General features: G+C 41.9%; 1 protein-coding gene across 2 annotated transcripts in view; it reads left to right on the forward strand.

Annotated features, from left to right (window-relative positions):
* The window catches only part of NOL10 (nucleolar protein 10), an 87704-nt gene that overhangs the window by 19882 nt on the left and 46765 nt on the right, over nt 1-21057 (forward strand). For both annotated transcript variants that reach the window (XM_027113818.1, XM_027113817.1), the window contains 4 exons: nt 3632-3710; nt 4914-5063; nt 7556-7622; nt 9937-9989. In XM_027113818.1, coding sequence (XP_026969619.1) covers nt 3632-3710; nt 4914-5063; nt 7556-7622; nt 9937-9989 — 349 coding nt within the window. The remainder of the gene's footprint in view (nt 1-3631; nt 3711-4913; nt 5064-7555; nt 7623-9936; nt 9990-21057) is intronic.

Genomic DNA, 21057 nt, shown 5'->3' on the forward strand with positions numbered 1-21057 from the left:
ATTTTTTTCCTGAGTATTGTTACTGAGTTTTATTAAAGTAATGAATAACTTCATTAGTCATGGTATGGAGTACAGTGTATTAAACAATCTAAAAATGGAAAACTCATTCTACATTTGATTTTTCATTTTGTTTTGGAATTACTTAGACATTTTTATTGTGAAATGTACACATACAGAAGAACTCATAAAACATTAATGTGCATATTACTGAATTATGAGTCTCTACATTTGTTAATAGAATAAAGCAACAGAAAATGCTTATTAGTATTCATCAAATAGGTATGAAAGAAAATGAATCAGAAACTTGTTTATTTTTAGAAAGTAGAAAATCAGGTTTAAGTGAAAGATATTTACTCACTCTATAGGAAGCAAAGAGGTTAATTTTCTCTTACCCTTAAGCATTAACTTGTGTTTGAATTAGAATAAAGAGACTTGTGTACAAACTCTGTCATTAATTGTTTAATCTTGAAAAGTCATTTAAGAAAACAGGCCAGCAGGAGTTATTTGCAGTATGTCTTAAGGTTATTTCTACTTTAATGACTACAATAGAAGTACCATTATACAAAATTTAAGGAAGGGATGTTAAAAAATAATCTTAACTGTGGTCTCTAGAAACATGGGAGTAGTCTTTCTTTTTTTGTTAGAATATTGATTCACAAATATTTTTGGTGGCCTCTTTTGTCCTTAGGGGTGAGGCATTTTTCAGCTGTCATGATGGAGGTTATTTTATTTATTAAATTTTTTTTTTCATTTTGTAAAGATGATGTGTACTTAATCTAAAAAGATACTAAGCAGTTTCAAAAATGCACGGAAGAAAGTAAAAATGACTTCTGCATATATACAGGTAGGTCTAATTTAAGTAACAGACCACTCTTGGTTCGTGAAGGATGCTTATAGTTTTTCACTAGTACACGTCTATTTACAGTTTTATGATTATTTCCTGGGAAAATATCAAGAGCTTGAACAGCATACATGTTCTTAAGGCTTTTGGTACCCATTGCTAAATTGCCTGACAGGAAAAGGTAACATCAATTTAAAGGTCTACCTACGTGTACAGAGTGCACATTCTCCCACCTTCCATAGCCCAAGGTGTTAATCCCATTATAATAATACTAAGATGTCAGAAAGAGCCCGGGATATCAAATCAAAATACAGCTTGGTAGAAATAATAGCTAACAGTACTTTCTATTTGCCAGGTAGTGTTCTAAGTTCTCTACATATATTAACTTATTTAATAAAACAACAACAGTCTTTGATGCAGGTACTGTTTTGTATTTATTTTACGGATGAGGAAGTATTGACCAATAGCCTACGTAAGGCTTTAAGAATTATGTGGCAGAAGCATATTTATTTCTAGGGAAAGATGTTCCAAATATGCTGTTAAGTAGAAAAGCAAATCATACAGTTCCCTATAGAGTTTTATCACATTTTCATAAGGAAAACAATGAACTTATGTGTCCAGTCATAGGGACGAAATCTGCATATGTTACAAAGTGTTAAAAGTAGCTCTGCCTGCTGATTCAGCTTCAGGTGATTTTTTTTTTTTTTTGCGGTACGCGGGCCTCTCACCGCTGTGGCCTCTCCCGTTGCGGAGCACAGGCTCCGGACGCGCAGGCTCAGCGGCCATGGCTCACGGGCTCAGACACTCCACGGCATGTGGGATCTTCCCAGACCGGGGCACGAACCCGCGTCCCCTGCATCGGCAGGCGGACTCTCAACCACTGCACCACCAGGGAAGCCCCAGGTGATTTTATTTATTAATTTTTTTATGCTTAGCTTTATTTTTTTCCTACACAAACATTATAAGCCGTCACCTCTGTTATTTGACATAGGTAGAGTTCTGGAAGGTGGAGCCAATACAGTCAGAGAAAGAAATACGTGTTAAATTTTGGCTAGCGGAGGACAGGCTTTTGTTCTTTGCAGATGATGTGATTGTCTGCCTAAGAAACCCAGTAGAACTAACTGAAAAACTATAAACACTAATATGAGAGTTAAGTAAATTGGTTACAAAATAAATGTACAAAATCAGTGGCGTTGATGTTTATCAGCAATATCCAGTTAGAAAGGTACAATGAAAAGCAGTTCTCATAACAAAATAATTTACAACAAAACAATTGTAAAATACTGAGGGATAAGCTTAAGAAGTGACTATCTGAAGAAAGGGACAAAATTTTATTAAGAAACAAAAAAGTTTGACTAGGGCTTCCCTGGTGGCACAGTGGTTAAGAATCCGCCTGCCAATGCAGGGGACACGGGTTCAAGCCCTGTTCCAGGAAGATCCCACATGCAGCGGAGCAACTCAGCCTGTGTACCACAACTACTGAGCCTGTGCTCTAGAGCCTGCGAGCCACAACTTCTGAGCCCGTGAGCCACAACTACTGAAGCCCACGCGCCTAGAACCCATACTCCACAACAAGAGAAGCCACTGCAGTGAGAAGCCTGTGCACTGCAATGAAGAGTAGCCCCCGCTAGCCACAACTAGAGAGAGCCCGCGTGCAACAATGAAGACCCAACACAGCCAAAAATAAATAAATAAAATAAATTTTAAAAAAACAACAAACAAAGAGTTTGAATAAATGAGGAAAAATAATGTCACCACACTGAGGAATGATTCCAGAGTTTATTTTGAAGAGTAGATGACTGAAAGTGATGCAGACGAGAGACCTCCAGGTTCCCGTGGATGTTTCAGTGTAGTTGCAGGCTGAGGCTTTAGGTGGCATAAGAGACCTGAGGATGCCAAGAGTCAGCAGCCTGGACTGAAGGTCTTGGTCCAAGGTTATGGAGACAATAGGTATTGAAATCAGGACTGTGGCCCGCTTCTGGCTCATCTTCTAGGACCCTTTCCCCCTCAGAGCGTTATTCTTGCTTACCGAGTGAGAAGCATACTCCAGATTCAGAGCCATAAACATCCATCATTTTGTTACCTTTACAGGTTCTGTGTCCCCGTTTGGGGACTAGTCTTTATTTTAGCTTGACATCACTAACGTTAAAAATGAAAATGGAGGGCTTTCCTGGTGGCGCAGTGGTTGAGAGTCTGCCTGCCGATGCAGGGGACACGGGTTCGTGCCCCGGTCTGGGAAGATCCCACGTGCCGCGGAGCGGCTGGGCCTGTGAGCTATGGCCGCTGAGCCTGCGCGTCCAGAGCCTGTGCTCCACAACGGGAGAGACCACAACAGTGAGAGGCGCGCATACTGCAAAAAAAAAAAAAAAAAGAAAGAAAGAAAATGGGTATACCCATGCCCGAATATAAAACTGTTTTCTCTTAAGCAAAAAAGGGCATGTTTCTGTAAATACCTTATCCTGGCTTAATCAAAATGAAAGATATTGTCATACTGATCTTTTTCAATTGGTTTTATATTTTCAGAAACTTTTTTTGCTTGTAGCTACTTTGAAAATATTTCTTACAGTTTTTAAAGAACATAATCTACAGATTTTTAAAGGTAGATTACATTTATAAGTAAAGGTTATTTTTCATTTTGATTAAGAAAGTTTGGCTACAATTACCTTTTAAACAGAAGGCTAAGAAATGTGATTGTCCCCATTAGAATTGAAGTGAAGATTAATAATGAATTTGTTATTTGGAAGGAGATTTGGCCATATATACATGAAATACAAATGTTTTGCCTTTCAGGATAAACAGTTTACCAACGATCTCTGCTTTGAAATTTAATGGTGCCTTGACCATGGCAGTTGGAACATCCACGGGGCAGGTAAATATGTTTAAGTTGGAAACTTCACACTTCAGTTACTACTTCAGGGGCGTGTATGTGTCACAGGAAACATCCACATGTCTGTTCACTGTGGGAACAGAAAATGAAGCATTATTGTTTTGGCCAGAGTGGAGAGGGTACTCAGAATGCTGTGTTCCTTTAGTACCTTGAGAAATTCTGGTCCTGGCCTGAATGGTTGGTGTGAGAGGCTCTCGAGCTGAAGCTGCAGCGGGGTATGCCTCAGGTGTCCTGACTGTGGTTTAGAGCAGCCTCTTCTAGAGAGTGTGGAGCGGAGTTCCGTGGTCATACAGGTTTGGAATTCTCCACATTTCTACTCTGTGAGGTTTATAGTGCATTTAAATATCTATTGAAAGCTCGGAGAATTCCTGCAGACAAAAAATGTGTTGAGTAAGTATTTCCGAAATGTATTTGCCCGAGGAACCTTTTTTTTCAGCCAGCACTATCACCCACATCCGGTGCAGTGCGTGGTCAGTGGGACATATCTCAGCAAACACTAGTCTGAGGAGTACAAATGAAATAGCTTCAGGGATTTAATTTCATCTTTTCTCTCTTTCCTTCAAGGCAGAGCCCACACACTTGTAAGTCTGTTCTGACCTCAGCACAGGTGTGAGCCCTGCTTCCAGTAGAGTTACTGCCTCTGTCATCTGTCACCTGGGACTGAGATCCAGCTTCACCAGGCCCCTTGCCTATCAAGACAGGGCTCAGAAGAGACCCCCCCTCCCCCCGAAAGTCATAACCCTGCAACCGCCATTTGTCTTGAATCTACCAGGGCTGTCTTTATTATGCTTCTTGTTCTTGTTTCTGTCAGCCGCTGTGACAGTGCCTGGTACACAGTAGGCCCTCAGTGTATATATTTGTTGAATTCATAAATGACACAGATTCTTGTGGACTTCCCTTTTGGTTCCTTCCTTAATATAGCTAAATAGTTCTCAATCTTAGTGTGCCTAAAAACTACTCTCAGGGTTGCATTCATAAAACCATATACTGGAAGGGTAATTTAAGAGATTTTTCTGGAGTGTTTTTTGCTGGCTGACTTTAGAATCTTTGTACCCTGAGTGAAGGGTGTTCATTGTGTTGATTAAAAAGGTAATGAAGCAAATGGCAGCCGTTTTTCTAAGTTTTAAAAGTTTCAAGATAAAATATTTAGTTCGTTTAAACAGAAATAACTTTTTTTCTTTCTAGGTTTTATTGTATGATCTTCGTTCTGATAAGCCATTGCTAGTTAAGGATCACCAGTATGGGCTGCCCATTAAATCAGTTCATTTCCAGGATTCATTAGATTTGATTTTGTCTGCTGACTCTCGAATTATCAAAATGTGGAATAAGAACTCAGTACGTATTTTTTGTTGTTAACATTACTTACTATTTGCTTATTTTCCATGTAATGTTTCTTTTCTTTCTGTTGCCTTTTTTGAGCAGTGTGCGTTCTTGAGAAAGAAGTATCAATACTAAGCATCCGTTTGGGCTTAGTATTGGAAGTCAGTTACTTCGGGATAGATAATATTCATATGCAAAGTAGTCAAGATTGTTTTCTTCCTGTTAAGAAGTTTTCCTCATTTTCTAGAACGGACATGCATTTTTACGTGTTCAGTTAGGTAGAGAGTAAATCATTGTTTAAAAAAAAGATTGATCCATGAGAAACTCCCTAGATTTTGAGGCTGTCTTACAACCCTTGGAAGGTTTTTATGAGCTACTACTAATCTTTCCATATCAGTATTATTATACATCTCAATTTCATACCCTTTCCCCATGTCAAACAATTGGATTTTAGATATGATACCTTCACAATAATTTCCTATAGTGTTTTTCTTAAAAACAATATTTTCGTCAGAATATTTGATGTTCCCTGCCCTTCTGAGTGTCATTTAAAAGGTAACAAAACCCTGTGTTGCTGGTTTTATTCTCCTTTCTGTTTTTGCTTTTTCATTTTAAAACCTAAGTATTTTGAGAGAGTAGTAAAAGATTAGTTCACCAGCTGGGAAAAAATTCATTCAGTGTAGCAGTTGCTTTTAAGAGTCTTTGCATTTATTGATTTCAAACTTAGCATCTTTAGTCAAAAAGTGTTACTTTAAAAAAAAAAAAATTCATTTTTGAGATGGATGTGGGTGGAAGGCCCAGCAGCCCCAGCATTAGTTACCGGAGGGCAAGCGCCGGTCTCTCCTGTGAGGGCTGCCCGCGTTTAGGGCAGAGATGCCACCAGCAGCTCCGTCATGGTTCAGCTACTGAGCAGAATCCCTGCCTGTTTGGACCATTACTTCTGTTTTTCATTTTCATTTTGTCAACTCTCAAAGTATTGACCTTACTTAGCTCCCTTTCTTTTTTTCTCTGGATGTGCTGTGGAGGTTCAGAGTTATCCTTGGGGTGTGTCCCGTCTCTCCAGCCCTGTTACCTTTGTAGCTCCTGAGACTCTGTTAGGGAGAGGAGGAAGGGCTTCCGGCTTTTCTCAATTCCTGGAAGAATTACCCTGACGATTGCCCGGGAACCGACTATGCTGCTTTGAGTTGGAGGGTTTTGAGGGCTTTCTTAGGAAGATACGTGGTGTCTTAGGCTGGAATTTTCTCTGCTCTTTTCTGATAATCCAAACTAGTTTACTTTGAAACAGTATTTCTTTTTAATACTACAAATGCAGACATATTATTTTTGAAAGGTCATAGCATACTGGGAAAGTAGAAGTTTCCCTTGACCTGGCTTCCATCCTACCTAATGGTAAACTTACCAATTTGGATCCTCCCAGGCCCTCTAACTGCTGCATAGTTTTCCCCAACATGGATTTCTATGAACTGTGGCCCCTTTTCTTTTTTGTTCCATGCTATTATTCCCATTTCACCTTCCTTGTTCCTTCCGTGTTTCCGTTTTTTGTTTCGGGGGCACTTGAGACGAAAGGGAGGGAGGTAGCCGTGCGAGTCCCATCGTCTGTCTCCAGTTAGAACCTGGCTGCTGTTTTTCACTGGTTGCAAAATTAGTTTTTTAACTGCTGCCCCCACTTTGCCGCGGAGCCTCTAATAATGGGTTAATAAATGCAAGAGCTGGCAGACATTTTCAACAGCAGTTCTTGAAATCACGTTGTACTTGCTACAGTAAGTTTTATTTTGGTGTTGTTGCAGTGACTAAATACGTCCTCTTGACCAACACCCGAATTACTTGGTTCTGCTCGGCTTGCTTTCCTTGTTTATCTTTCTCATCACCTTCTTCCACTCCCATCTACTTACTTTCTGTCTTTTTTCTTTTACTTCTTTTAATTTTTAAAACTAGAGTATATTTCCCCCCATATTAAAAAAAAATTTACCCTTTGCTATGTGATAACTAACACTTTATGTATTTATAGGATTTTTTTTGGTAAGTTATTTTATATTCATCATCTTACTCGATCCCCCTCAAGTCCTTGTGACGCAGGTGTGGCAGATACCATCCTTATTCTGCCTTGTTGACCGTCTCTTCATCTTTGGTTTCTTTGAGGACAAGTTTACCGAGGGTGTGTTCTCCAGGTTATGAGAATTTTTTAAAGTTGATGTACAACTTTATTTTAGACTTTACCCTTTCCTGTTTAAACATTATCTTTAAAAGTTTATACTCAGTTTCCCAAGAAAGTCACCTCTCCCCCCGAGCCTCAGTTTCTTCCTCTCTAAAATGAGAAGATTTGATAAGTTGATAAAACAAATTCTCTAAGATTATTTTGAACTTAAGTTCTGTGATTTCAATTAGGTGATTTTATTTTTTCACATCAGCAGAGTGTAGTGGAGTTAGGTCTCCCGGTTATTTTCTGTATATCACATTGCCAAAAGTTGTCTTCCTTTATTTTAATAATTGCTTTTTGCTTCTTTTAGGGAAAAATATTTACTTCCTTGGAGCCAGAACATGACATTAATGATATTTGCCTCTATCCCAACTCAGGTATGCAGTATGTAGCAGCGGGCCATTCTGCGAGATGAATCTAGGTTATGCTTTATAGGGTTTTAAACTCATTTTATTTCTTAAGACAGGGTTTGGCTTGGGTGGGACAATTCTTGGATATTGTATTTACTTGAAAAATTAAGAGCAGGAAGTGGCGTGGATGATGGAGAAGGTGACCCTCTCAGTGACTTAGGCCTCAGCCAGCCTAGCTATTAGTAGAAACTGGTAGCAGTCCATAGGTCGGTGGCAGGTGAGGTGCTACATAGTGTGCACTTTAGCTGTTTTATGTGACTGGTAATCGTGTGTAGGGATTTGGAGGAGGCTGGAGCTCCCTGATGTTGATACACAGGCTCATAAAGCCGTGGGTTTCGTATATTCTGTGTTGCAGGCTGTTCAGTAAATTACCTGGCAGATTTTAAGGTTTAACAATCCCTTCAAGGCAGATCTGTGAAGAATTCTGGAAAATGAGAGCACCACTCTCAAGCAGGGTCATATTCTGAGGACGGACGTACACAGATAATTTTGACGGAGGGATACAAGGCAAAGCAGGAAGAGTTCTGTTATGTATGTACAGATGTCAGGAGAGAGACAGAGAGAGAGACAGACAGAGACAGAGAGAGAGAGAGAGAGAGAGAGATTCAGCTGAAGCAATGAGAGGAGAACATAGAGGAGATCTTTGTCTGCATTGAGCGTGGGGTGCTGGGTGGAGTTGGGAGGTGAGGTGATCCCCATGAGGGGACAGTGTAAGAAGGGCAGGAAGGATGGGCAGAGGCACAGCACGGTGCACGGAGGAGCTCTGGGAGGAATGGGGTGGGAAGCAGGTGGTGCCCAGGTGGTGCGGACCCAGGAGTGAGCTGCTGAGTGGCTGGGTGCTGTTTGTGGTCAGGACCTACTCAGACCCTGCTTCCAGAGGTGGTTCTGTCCACCAGGTAAAAGGTAGATCAGTTTTGAACTAAGATGAGTAGGAAGTGATACTCGGAGCCGAGATTGGGAGCACAGGAGAGAGAGCAAATTTGGAGAGAAAGATTATGTTTTCTTCTTTGAGCCTTTGAATATGAGGAGGCAGGGGATGGTGGCAGCATCTGGCAGAGGGTCTCCAGCCTGGCCACCCCTAGGATCGCCTGGGAGCGTCTTAGAAGTACGGCTTGCTTGGCCCTACACACATCAGGGGTACTGACTCGGCGTCTGGGGTAGAGCCCCGAAATGAGTTACTTTTCACATGCTTCCCAAGTGGCTGTGAAGCCCCGCCCTGATCCACAGCCTCACCCTGGGAGCCACGTCCCATGCACAGTGAATAGTGTGGTCTCGAGAAAAGCAGGTCTGCAGACGCTAAATTCTTTATTTTTTTAATTGATTAATTTATTTATTTTTGGCTGCGTTGGGTCTTTGTTGCTGCACACGGGCTTTCTTTAGTTGCAGCGAGCGGAGGCTACTCTTCGTTACGGTGCACGGGTTTCTCATTGCGGTGGCTTCTCTTGTTGCGGAGCACGGGCTCTAGGCACACGGGCTTCAGTAGTTGCAGCACGTGGGCTTAGTAGTTGGGGCACGGGGGCACTAGAGCACGCAGACTTCAGTAGTTGCGGCGCTTGGGCTCAGTAGTTGCAATGCGCAAGCTCTAGGGTGCGTGGGCTTAGTTGCTCCGCGCATGTGGGATCTTCCCGGACCAGGGCTTGAACCCGTGTCCCCTGCATTGGCAGGCGGATTCTTAACCGCTGCACCACCAGGGAAGTCCCAGGCTGTTGGATTCTGTATGGGTCTTTTCTAGTGTAGCTACACATAGCATTCCCTGTAAGCCATTTTGTTTTCTGTTAAGGTGTAAAGTTTAATTCAAACATTAGGAACTACTTTGCTGTGCCATTTGGTGGGAAATACTTTACCTTGGTTCTTTGATTCCTGATTAACAGAGAGAAACCTTTCTTCTTGACTTCCTTATTATATTATAATAAATAGTGCATCAAAACTACATTTTATCTATGTGTCTGAAGCTTAAAACTTTCCCCCTTAAAAATGATGGCGAACTTTGTATAGACCTGAGCACTTCATGGTAGGAACTGCTCAGTCACTTAGCTAGTACAGACAGCATAAGTGTTTTGCAGATGGGGAGGCTGGTCTTTCTGATACTTAAGGTGCCCCGTCTGGGAGGGTCAGGGACCACAGGCCACAAGCTGACTCCAAGGGTGCCTGGCTGCCGGTCTGGCTCTTCTGCCGTTCGCCGTGTTCTGAGCACCTCACCCATTTCAAAACGTAAAACAAGTAGAAAAGGGAGCTTTTCTTTTCCCCATGTGTTTACCTTTTTCATTGTGTTTATTTTTAGGAATGCTTCTTACTGCCAATGAAACCCCCAAGATGGGCATCTATTACATTCCGGTAAGTGATACAGAAAGGAGGTATGATAAAAATAGGACAAGAAAAGATACTGTATTTTTTAAGCTGGCTGTGTCGAGGGACTTTGGGTCTGCATGTGGCTGTGTAAATTAGACACAGTGGCTCACTTGTCAATTCCCTGTGCTTCCTGGAACCGGTAAAATAATGCTTAACCATTGTTCATGGGAAACTACTTAATATCCCATTAAAATAGTAGAAATTCTTCTTTATTCTTCAGATCTACATTTGTTTTTTGTTTCAAAGCATTCCAGAATCTTAAACTTTCAGCTATTAGTGATCAGGAGATCTAATCCTCTAAAATAAAAGTCTAGTTCTCTTCCAGTCATCTCTTTGTAGTTTGTGTCTTTTAAAAATGAGTTTATATAAAAGAAACTATCTTAGATTGCCATGATCAGTGATGACATGCAGTTTGCAATCTTGTGCCGTTTTTTCTTCCTTAAAGAATTCTTCTGTTAGGTTTGCCAGAAGCTTCCCTACCTTTACCTAAACAGAAAAGCATATAGTACAAAGTTGGCATTAGATTACGGTTAGCAGACATCTCCTTTTCTGAGATTTGGGGAGGAGCGTGAGGGGTGTTGAAGATCACATCTTTAGGGCAGTGAACTCTCTATAGTCGCTGTTAGCCTCCAGTTATGAAGGTTCTTTATATTGATGATGGTTTTTTGAAATATCTCAACCATGTGTGTATTTCAAAAAAACAAAGTATTCTGTTGATGTTGACTTTCTGTGGTTTCAGGAACCTGATGCGTTGTTGAAAGCACTTTGAGATGTTTCTTTTGATTGATAGTGAAATGAAGGCTATTCAAACAGCAGCTTTTCCGTTTTCCTAAATTGTCATTTGTTCCTTTTCTCCCCGGAGTCTCACAGATACTGCTTCCATATTCCTGTTAGTTTATATGTCTTTATCTTCATCTGATCAATAAGTGATTGTATCAACTGTGTGGCAGACACAGTGCTATAGGTTGGCAGTGTATAGGGTCCTGCCCCTTTCTTCAAGGAGTTCATTATTAGGGAATAAAACAAGAAAGTAGACAATTTCCAGTCAGTGTGATGAATGCTGTAACAGAAGTAAGGAACCCATCATGGGGCTGGAAACTGGTGGGAAATGTGGAGGATACTTGGAGAAACCTTCCCAGAGGAATTGATTTCCAGGGAGAGACCAGAAGGCTGGTTCTGTCTCCTGGATGAAGAGGGTGGGGTGCAGAATGGGAGAAGGGTCTTGGAAGTAAAGGGAACATCGTGTGCTAAGATCAGGGAGAAGATAACACACGTAGCCGAGAATTAGCGCTTGAGGATTGGTGGTAGCTCAGGCTGAAAAGGTTCTCTGCAGCCAGGCTCTGATGGTCTTGTAGGCCAGGTGTGACGGTGCAGGGCAGGCACTCCTGGAAAAGCTGTAAGCGGGAGAGTGCTGTGGTCAGATCTGCAGTTTTGAAGGATTATTTGGGCTGCCATCAGGAGAATGGATTAGGTAGGATCCAATCCAGAAGCAGCGAGAACAGGCTGTAGCAATCTACAGGAGAGGTGACGGTCCCTGTGTTACCTTGGCCAGGCCTCCCTTTTTAGTATTTGGAGCTTTGGGGGTCCTGGGGCAATTTGAAAGAAGTCTGATCTGGTGGGCAGTGATTTCAGAGGCTTGTTGTCCACGCATAGCCAGGTGGTGTGTCCGGAGGTGTCCACTGATGAAGACCTGTGTCGATCACGAGAAGAGCCTTCCCTCGGTCCAGTGTTAATAGTCTTCTCGCAGCGTCGGCCCCTCTGGGCACGTCAGGAGAGGCAGAATAAATCAGCTTGCCCTCCCTTTACTTCTCCTGGCGGAGGTCTCTTTCCGTCTTCCTCTCAGGAGCGCTTACTGTGTTTTGATTGTCAGCAGCTGCCTATAAGGCGTCGATGTCTTGAATGGAAGAGCCCTTCCTCCCGTCAGAAGTGTGTAGAATCCGCCAGAATCTGAGATGGAGCGTGGAGGCCGCATGGGGGGCCTGCTCAGCTGGTCAGCAGTCATGGGCTGAGAGCCCCTTGGTGTGGAGCCGGGGAGGGCAGTTCTGAGTACTCCTGCGGGAAGGCTGTGTTACCAGCTTGTGCTAAGATGGTGGCAGTGGGGGCAGAATTGGAAAGATTGTCAAGGTTGTAAGACAGGCTTGGTCATTGATTGGATGTGAGGAGGAAAGGAGAGGAAAGAACCAAAGATGACAGCTGCTTTCTGCTTGGTAAACATGCAGACGAGGAGGTCCCTCGCTGAATCCAGGAGGAGAAACGGGATGATAGACTCTTAGAGCTGGAGGAGACCCTTACTCCCTTCTGCTTCTCTGGGTCTATTTCTCAGAGTGGGCTTTTTTGTTCCAAGTTCTGGGAACTTTAATTTGCACATGTGAGAGGGGCTAGATGCTGGCCAGGTGGTGAGAAACTGCTTTCTTGACAAATGTTAGCTTATCTTATAAGGTCTTTTTAGTTTCGACTCTGTAGCTCAGATTTAACTTGAGCGCTGAAAAAGAAAAAGAGTCCAGAGGCTGCTCCCAGGTGACTGTGCGTGTGCGGACAGTGAGAGCGGAGTTGTTCTCGTGCAGTTAAGCCTTGTGCTGCAGCTGGTACGTAAGTGGTCCTTCCTGACCTGCCTTCCTGCCCTGCTGCCTTGCACGGAGTGAGGTTTCCGAGTGCCGCTTGTCTTTACTTGGAACCTGTTCTTTGTGACACTCCTTCAAAGCAGAGAGAGCCCAGGGGTCAGAAAGCCTGCCATCTTTCATAAGATTTTATCAAACTCACCAAGCTGATTTGGCACAAAGGTTTATTTGAGGCCTATAGAAACAGAGAAGTGTGTGTTTAATATATAATTCATGCCCAATATGGGAGGTTGGGACTGTGATTTGTATCAACATCTTATAAACCAGGTCTGAAAACTCTTTTTCCCTGCTTTGGGGCTGTGCTAAAAATGAAGACAGCTTAATGTTCTTTTAGCTTATTAAGTTTTGCCTTTCTACCTGATACCATCTTTCTTGAATACTTGAAGGCTTTTTAGATTAAATGCAAATACTGATTTATATACTCTGTGCTACTTACATATCCCAATAGCTAACTAGTCTTTTATGACCAAATGGATTTTCTCCAGCCCTTTCCCCTTTTTCTCAGTACTCTCTTTTTTTCCCCTCTCGGAGACCAGGATCTGTTATTTTGTTTGTTTGTTTTTTAAATTCCAGGGCCTAATTCAACGGCAGCTTTCAGGACTAATGCCAGAAGTAGTTTTTCAAGTTTGGGTTCCTCTGAAATGTAATTTAATCGTAGGTTAGTTCTTCATAATTAACACCTTTGGCAACTGTATAGACTCCAGAGGGAATCCAGGTCCTGTGGCACCCAGCCCCAAACCTGCCAGTGTGCTGCGTACTGTTTCTGTTGGAAATGCTCCTTGGGCTCCAAGGCCCCGTGGGTCAGTGAGCTCCAGAGACCACTCATGACGGGATAGTTGATGGCTTGCGTGTTTGATAATGTGTATGGATGCGTAAACTTGGGAAAAAGAGAATTATTATTTGTTTAGGAAGCTATTTGAATTAGAAGAATAAAAGTCAGCTGATTAAGGATCAATGGTTTGGTTTTTTTCTTTTTTCCGAACATGTAAATTTAAGCCACTATAATGATTATATGCAATGTCACTGAACCCATCTTTTAGTATTGGCGGTTAGGTGTTTTATTTTAAAACATTTTCTTAGGGGGAAAAAACACTTGTTTTTACTTATTTATTTATTTATTTATTTATTTTTGGCTGTGTTGGGTCTTCGTTTCTGTGTGAGGGCTTTCTCTAGTTGTGGCGAGCGGGGGCCACTCTTCATCGCGGTGCACGGGTCTCTCACTGTCGCGGCCTCTCTTGTTGTGGAGCACAGGCTCCAGACGCGCAGGCTCAGTAGTTGTGGCTCACGGGCCCAGTTGCTCCACGGCATGTGGGATCTTCCCAGACCAGGGCTCGAACCTATGTCCCCTGCATTGGCAGGCAGATTCTCAACCACTGCGCCACCAGGGAAGCCCAAAATACTTGTTTTTATTGAGATGTTTTTATTCTTTATAATGAATCAAAAAACTGTATTAAATATTTTAACATTTACTATTTAATTTAAAATTATATTTTAAATTTGGAAAGTACTTTTGGAGCCGGAGTACCTGCAAATAGGGCAGAGTTAAAAGCATAAAGGGTTATATTTAACTTGCACCAGTGCTTCTGTTTCTTTTAAGAAAATAGCACTTGAACTTATCCAGCATAATGCATGAAACCTCCGGAACTCTGTCTTTGCAAAGAGAGATGACTGCGTATTAAGAAGCATAAAATCTCAAGAGCGCTTGCTTCACTAGTTGTAACACACACGCACATATCCTCCCAAAGGCACGTAAAGCCAAAGGAAGTGCAAAACAAATTAGTGAAGTTTAGTCAAATTTTGTGAAATGTAATAAAAGATTCAGTCTAGTGAATGTCTTTAAGTCTCTTCACTTCAGTGAGTTATCACTCACCAACCCAAAAGGTCTTCAAAAGAGCCATGGCCTCCAGATACCATCGCTGGGTTCACTTGCTCCTGTTCAGAGGGGTTTAGTCTGATATAGATCAAACACCTGTGCTTCAGCCCTCCAGGAGATAAGAGGTCAGCGCGTACCGCCTGGTTTGGCGGTGGTCAGAGAGGTGCTTTTGAAATACGTTTGTAGTGTTTGGAAGTCAGTTTTAGAGAAGTGCAATGAAACATTTTGTAGTAGATATGTGGATATTTGCATTTGGGCACATTTTGTTTTTGTTGCTCAGTAAAGAGTTAAAAATGCATATCATAACCTTTTCACTGGTGTTTTTTTCTCTAAGGGCTTTTGTGACTGAAACAAAGAAATTTAGATATGAACAATTTTGACTGTTCTGTCTGTGGTGAATTGAACTTGTCAGCCTACTTCTAAACTCAGCCACTATATTAGATTGTCCATTATCGAGGTATTTCTGTGGCCTCCCTCAGAGATGGCCTCTTTTTTTCAAGGCCAGTATTTCAAATATTACTGTTTGGGTATGTTTTGGCATCATTTTCCAGATGGCTTAAGAACATAGTTATATAGTGCTTTCTAACAATTATTCCTTACCTTCACCATAGATAACATATTTTTACCAGCTGTCCAAATTGTAAATATGTTATTTTAGCTTAACGTTAGATTTGACAGTGTCTTACAGATATTTTATGTCTCCTTTTTATATAGCTATTATCTTCTCCATTTTAGTTTTAAAGTTTAGGGTTAGAAACTTGGTCTTCTTTTTTTTTTTTTTCCGGTACACGGGCCTCTCCTGTTGAAGAGCACAGGCTCCGGACGCGCAGGCTCAGCGGCCATGGCTCACGGGCCCAGCCGCTCCGCGGCATGTGGGATCCTCCCGGACTGGGTCACGAACCCACGTCCCCCTCATCGGCAGGCGGACTCTCAACCACTGCGCCACCAGGGAAGCCCTTCTTTTTTTTTTTTAATGTTTATTTATGTATTTATTTTGGTGGCCCAGGGTCTTCGTTGCGGCACACGAGATCTCTAGTTGTGGCATGTTGCCTTCTTAGTTGCAGCGTGCGAACTCTTGGTTGTGGCACGCATGCGGGATCTAATTCCTCGACCAGGGATTCAACCCCGACCCCCTGCATTGGGAGTGTGGAGCCTTACCCGCTGGGCCACCAGGGAAGTCCCTTGGTCTTCTTTTTGTCTGATGATCACATCACACACCTGGGGGCAAAATGGTGAATGACAAGTTTGTCCCACAATCTCTAGAAACAACGCAAACAGCAGAGAGAATTTTGGCCAACAGAGAAGGTTCTGCTTTTCCTGGAGAGTTGGATGTGTTTTCTCCTTTAAAGTACATCTCGTATGCAGATCACTTAACGTTGGACACAGTTGACCAGGCTGTGCCCAGCTTCTAGAACACCACATTCTCTTGGTTCTCCTCCCGTCGCCCAGTTGGCCCTTCCAGTTGGTCTTCTTTGGTGGCTTCTGCTGGCATGGCCCAGTGCTTGGGCCTCAGCTCTCTCCCCTTGACCCAAATGTTAGTGAGCCCTGGGGTTTAGTGCTTGTCTCTTTGTGTATTCTCCCCCAGGGAGCTCATCTGTCCCTAGGCTCTGTAAGGCGCCTGCGTGCTGCTGACTTGCAAACTTCTGTCTCCAGCCTTTCCTTCCTCTCGGAGCTGCAGAGGTACATATCCACTGGGCTACTGGGCTTCTCCACCTGGACGTCTACTTGGTGCCCTGTATTAAGGTGCCTGCAGCAGAAGTCTTGATCCCAGCTCTCCACCCGCCCCACCCCTGCCTGTCTCCCGTTCCCGCAGAGGCACCGTTGTCTCCTCAGTTTCTAGGCCCAGAGCGCAGGCACCACCATGTTTCCTCCCCCTCCCTTCACGCCTCCTCGTCAATCCATCCGAATGTCACATCAACTCTTTTTCCAGTATTGGTTCAAATCCAGCCATTTTTCAGTACTTCCGTTCCTACCACTCATCTGGATTACCTTAGTGGCCTCTTAACTGATCTTTCTTCTTTCTCTTTTGTCTCTCTTGCATTCTATTTTCCATACAACAGCCAGGTTGATTTAAAATATAAAAATAAAAACAAAAATCAGAGTCTATCATTCTTCCTAAACCTTCCAAAGGCTTATCATTTTGCATAGCATAGCATCTTAACTCCTATCGTAACTTAAAATGTCCCACAAACAGGAAAAGGCTAAAACACCAGAGTCTCCATTTTCTCTCACCCATTAGAGACTAGATCTCTGTAAACCATTTATCCATTTACAGGGATCACCAGATGGTTAGAGCATAAGACCAAATCCCCAGTCATTGCTGCCAGCAAGGGGGAATAACTTATAGGCCATAAATTAACCAAAACCCAAGCACAGAATTAGTAGAGAGGAAAATTAAAGTTAGCGAAACAGAGTTACCGAAGTCCTGCTGCCCCTTTGGATTCGTATGGAGCCAAGAAGAAAAGCTCGCTTGGCTGTGCTTTTCTGGTGATGGAGTTTCCCTGACACTGTCAGGTGAATCCACTGTGCATCTTGGTGGGACCTCTAAAACTGTTAAAGGATGATTTTCAGAGAAATGTGAAGTCATGACCTTCACATAGATACCAAATGAATACGTGCTGAAAATTTCATTTAACTTATTAAATAAGGGAATCAGGTACATGTCATCAAAGGTGAAGTCTAAAATAGCACAGATTTACGTGGAATAAAGTGATATTGGATTGGGAATGTGCAAATAAATAGATAGGCCTTTCCGAAGTTGTGGAGGGTTATCTGTCCAGGACAGAATGCATTTACGTGACTGTAGACAGTTATCTTGCATTGCTGTCAGTTACTTGCAATTTACAGAGTTGTAAAATATATCCCATGGAATCAGAATCAGATAATCTCTAGACCAGGAGTTTGGCAAACTAAACACGTAAGCACCAGCTGCCTGTTTTTGTAAATAAAGTTTTACTGGAACACAGTGCACGCATTCATTTATCACGTGTTGTCTATGGCAGCTTTCTGACTAAAAAGGCATAGTTGTGTAGTTACGACAGAAAGACCCTGTGGTCTGCAAGCCCTAAAATCTCTACCTGGTCGTTTAAGGAAAAGTTTGTGGCCCCCACTCTAGAGTGTGCGTAGCTTTCCATTGAACACAAAATCTTCCTATATTTATTTACTTATTTGTAAATTTATATAAATAATAAATATATGAATACATTTATAAATGATAAATGTATATCTTTCCTCATGATAATGTAAAACATGGACACAGGGATATTGTTGTGCTCTTTTCCCTGTTATATTCCCAGCACCTAAAGCAGTGTCTACTATACTGTAGACATTGAATTAATACGTGCTGAAGATTAATAACACAAATACATATGAGAGTAATATGATGACCGTAATTTGAAGAATCTTGGATAATGTTTGCATGTTTTGACAATGACTGGTTTGCAATGATTTTTAGCTGTTATACCAAATTCAAATTTACCACCTGCCCTTTTCTCCTACCATTAGTGAAATTAAAAAGTGGAGAACATGACTCATAAGTGTTAGACATAATTTTTATACAGTAGGGTAAGGATCAGTTCCTTCGCTCTGACAGTATGTTCTAATCAGCAGAATCAGAGAATCTTGGGACGATGCAATCACTGTGTTTGGGAATGCTGTCAGATTTCTAAAAGAAATGCCTTGTCCAAAAGATTTAATGGTGCTGTTAAGATGAACTCTTTCTTAGAAAAATACAAAAGGAGAATGTGAAAGTAAGGGCATTCAGCTTTTGTTGTACCTTTTTTGAAATCTGTGGAAAAGTTGGCTTTAGGATGGACTTACGTGTTTTAAAGATTGGAAACAATGCCATTGTTTTTCTTCCTGTGCTTTAGCTGGAGGTGGTGGAAGTCCTGTGCATGCTGCTCCCTAAGATTTGGCTTTGAATCCGGACCATTGATCCATTTCGATTTGAAGCCAAGGCTGAAGGCACTTATGTTTACTAATTTGATACCAGAGATTCCCCAGATGTGAGATCTCTTCAGACCACTAGTGTATGTTGAAGTGGCCCTGAATATATTAGTGTCCATGTAGAGTCCTAAAAGTGATGGATCACGTTTTCCTCTAAGATGCTTATTTAAGCAGAGAGCTGTTAGATGTAGCGACAGAAGTAATTTTGTTAGAAATTCCTTTTTTGTTGTTGTTTTGGTTTTTTAAGTTTTTTTAGATTTAGAAATTTCTATTTTCTAGTGCCAGTTGCAACATATTCTCTTGGTTTAGGGAGGTAGTACCAGATGCAAAGAAAACTGTCCTCGGGGGAGTTTGCCAACATACAAGGGATGTACAAAACAGAACATAGGGCTTCCCTTGGTGGCGCAGTGGTTGAGAGTCTGCCTGCCGATGCAGGGGACACTGGTTCGTGCCCCGGTCTGGGAAGATCCCACATGCCACGGAGCGGCTGGGCCCGTGAGCCATGGCTGCTGAGCCTGTGCGTCCAGAGCCTGTGCTCCGCAACGGGAGAGGCCACAACAGTGAGAGGCCTGCGTACCGAAAAAACAAAACAAAACAAAACAGAACATAAACTGGACAAATGGTTGCTGAAATGGCTTTCCACAATAAAGGGTTTTCCAATGTGCTGCGAAGGAACAGGGGAAGCTTTTGAAGTACAGAACACTAGAACAGGAAGGGAACTTTGAGGTCATCTAGTCTAGCCCCTTAATATATAGGCGGAGTCAAGTCATTTGTTCAAGATCAAATGACAAGTTGGTCACAGAGCTGGATCTAGAAGGCATTTCTTTTTTTTTTTTTTTAACATCTTTATTGGAGTATAATTGCTTTACAATGGTGTGTTAGTTTCTGCTTTATAACAAAGTGAATCATAGAAGGCATTTCTTCATTCCATATTACTTATGGAAGGAATTTCAAAATTAGTCTGACCTGAGTTTGAATACCAGCTTTGCTACTTGTAAATATGGTGACTTTGAATAAGTTACTTACCTTGTCTCAGCCTTGGTTACTTGAGCTACAAAGGAAGAATGATGTCGTAAGGCAGCTGTGTACGGTAGATACTTAGTCACTTATCATGGTGCTTGGTGCCTGGTAGATGTTCAGCTGATTGTTACTGTTATACTCTTTTTGCAATGAGTAAAATTTGATGGATCCAGTGTCAAAGAGTATTTATATTTAGCATTATATGGACATGGGCTTTTATGTAGCTTTTAGGAGGAATGTGATACTGAGCACAGTAAAGATACACTGAAAAGGTCGTGACAGAATCATAGGTGTGAGTGAGGAAAATGACTTCAGAAATATGATTTGAGATTGTTCGGTCTGTTACAGATCATATAAAATAGAGGTTGAGACAGAACTATTGAATGCCATTGGTTTTGCGGTTAGCTATTGAAACAGAAAGCAGTGATGAAATCTGGTTGCTCAAATTAAAAATCTGATTTTTAAAAGTGAAGTCCATTTCCCCACGTTATATAAACAGAGCACACTCTTTGTAGAAAACATCAAATAAAGACAAGTAGAAACGTCACTCTTCCACCATCCAAAGGCAAACACACTTGGCTCTATTTTTTCCATTGTTTTCATCTGAAACGTTGATATGGTTTAATATCTTGCCTTTTTCCCACTTAATTAATGTTTCCCCAAATTATCATAAGCTCTTGGAGATCATTAAAAAGTGGGTTTTGTGTGTGAATATAAAAATAGTATATAGTTTTTAAAAAATGTTTAAATAGATGAAAAAACCAACTGTAGTCTCGCCAAGTCAGAGGCACTCTTGCTGATGCTTCTGTTACAGTTTCCTTGCGTTTGGGAACATCTTGGTGGCTGTTGGTTACATTCTCACCTAAATCCTATAATTACGCTCACTTAGCTTACGTAGATTTAAATAGAAGTCCTTCAAGGTGTGGGTGCTGGGGGGCGATGTGGCTCCGTCCATCTCACGCTGCAGGCCTGTGTCTAGGACTGAATTTAAGGTGGAAGATCGTTTCTCAACTAACAGAAATCAGCCCTAATTCTCTAAAGCATCCACTGAGTGTAGTCGGTCACCTTCTCATCTGTGCATTTAGGAAGGTGCTAGTTACGTATCATTCTTGGGAGACTTGAGAAAACAGTCGTTTCCTGTGTTATGTGGTTGAGATGAGGAACGCCATTCAAAAAAAAGGCCGCTTGAATGTTTTCTTCAAAAGATTTTTGTTCCCACTACCTCTCATAGCATTGCCACACTGAGTGTGGTTCGGGTAATTTAAGGTAAGGGGTTTTTGGTATGACAAGGCTCCTGGCTGTAAGGTCACTGTATCTGGTCCAACACCTGAGGCGTAGGTGCTCTTTTAGACATACTGAAGGACATCCCAAAGGGATTTTTCAAGTTTGATTACACTTTATTTAGTCTTAGCTGCTTGACTTTAGAACCTGGTCTCTATGTAAGAGGTTAAACCAATGAAATTCAGAAATTTTAATTGCAGTGAACAGAGTAGGAGAAAGGGAAAGATTTAAAAAACAGGGCTTCCCTGGTGGTGCAGTGGTTGAGAGTCTGCCTGCCGATGCAGGGGACACGGGTTCGTGCCCCAGTCCGGGAAGA

Source organism: Aethalodelphis obliquidens, unplaced genomic scaffold (genome assembly GCF_003676395.1).
Source record: "Aethalodelphis obliquidens isolate GAN/ISIS:26980383/991018 unplaced genomic scaffold, ASM367639v1 scaffold12, whole genome shotgun sequence".
NCBI lineage: Eukaryota > Metazoa > Chordata > Mammalia > Artiodactyla > Delphinidae > Aethalodelphis > Aethalodelphis obliquidens.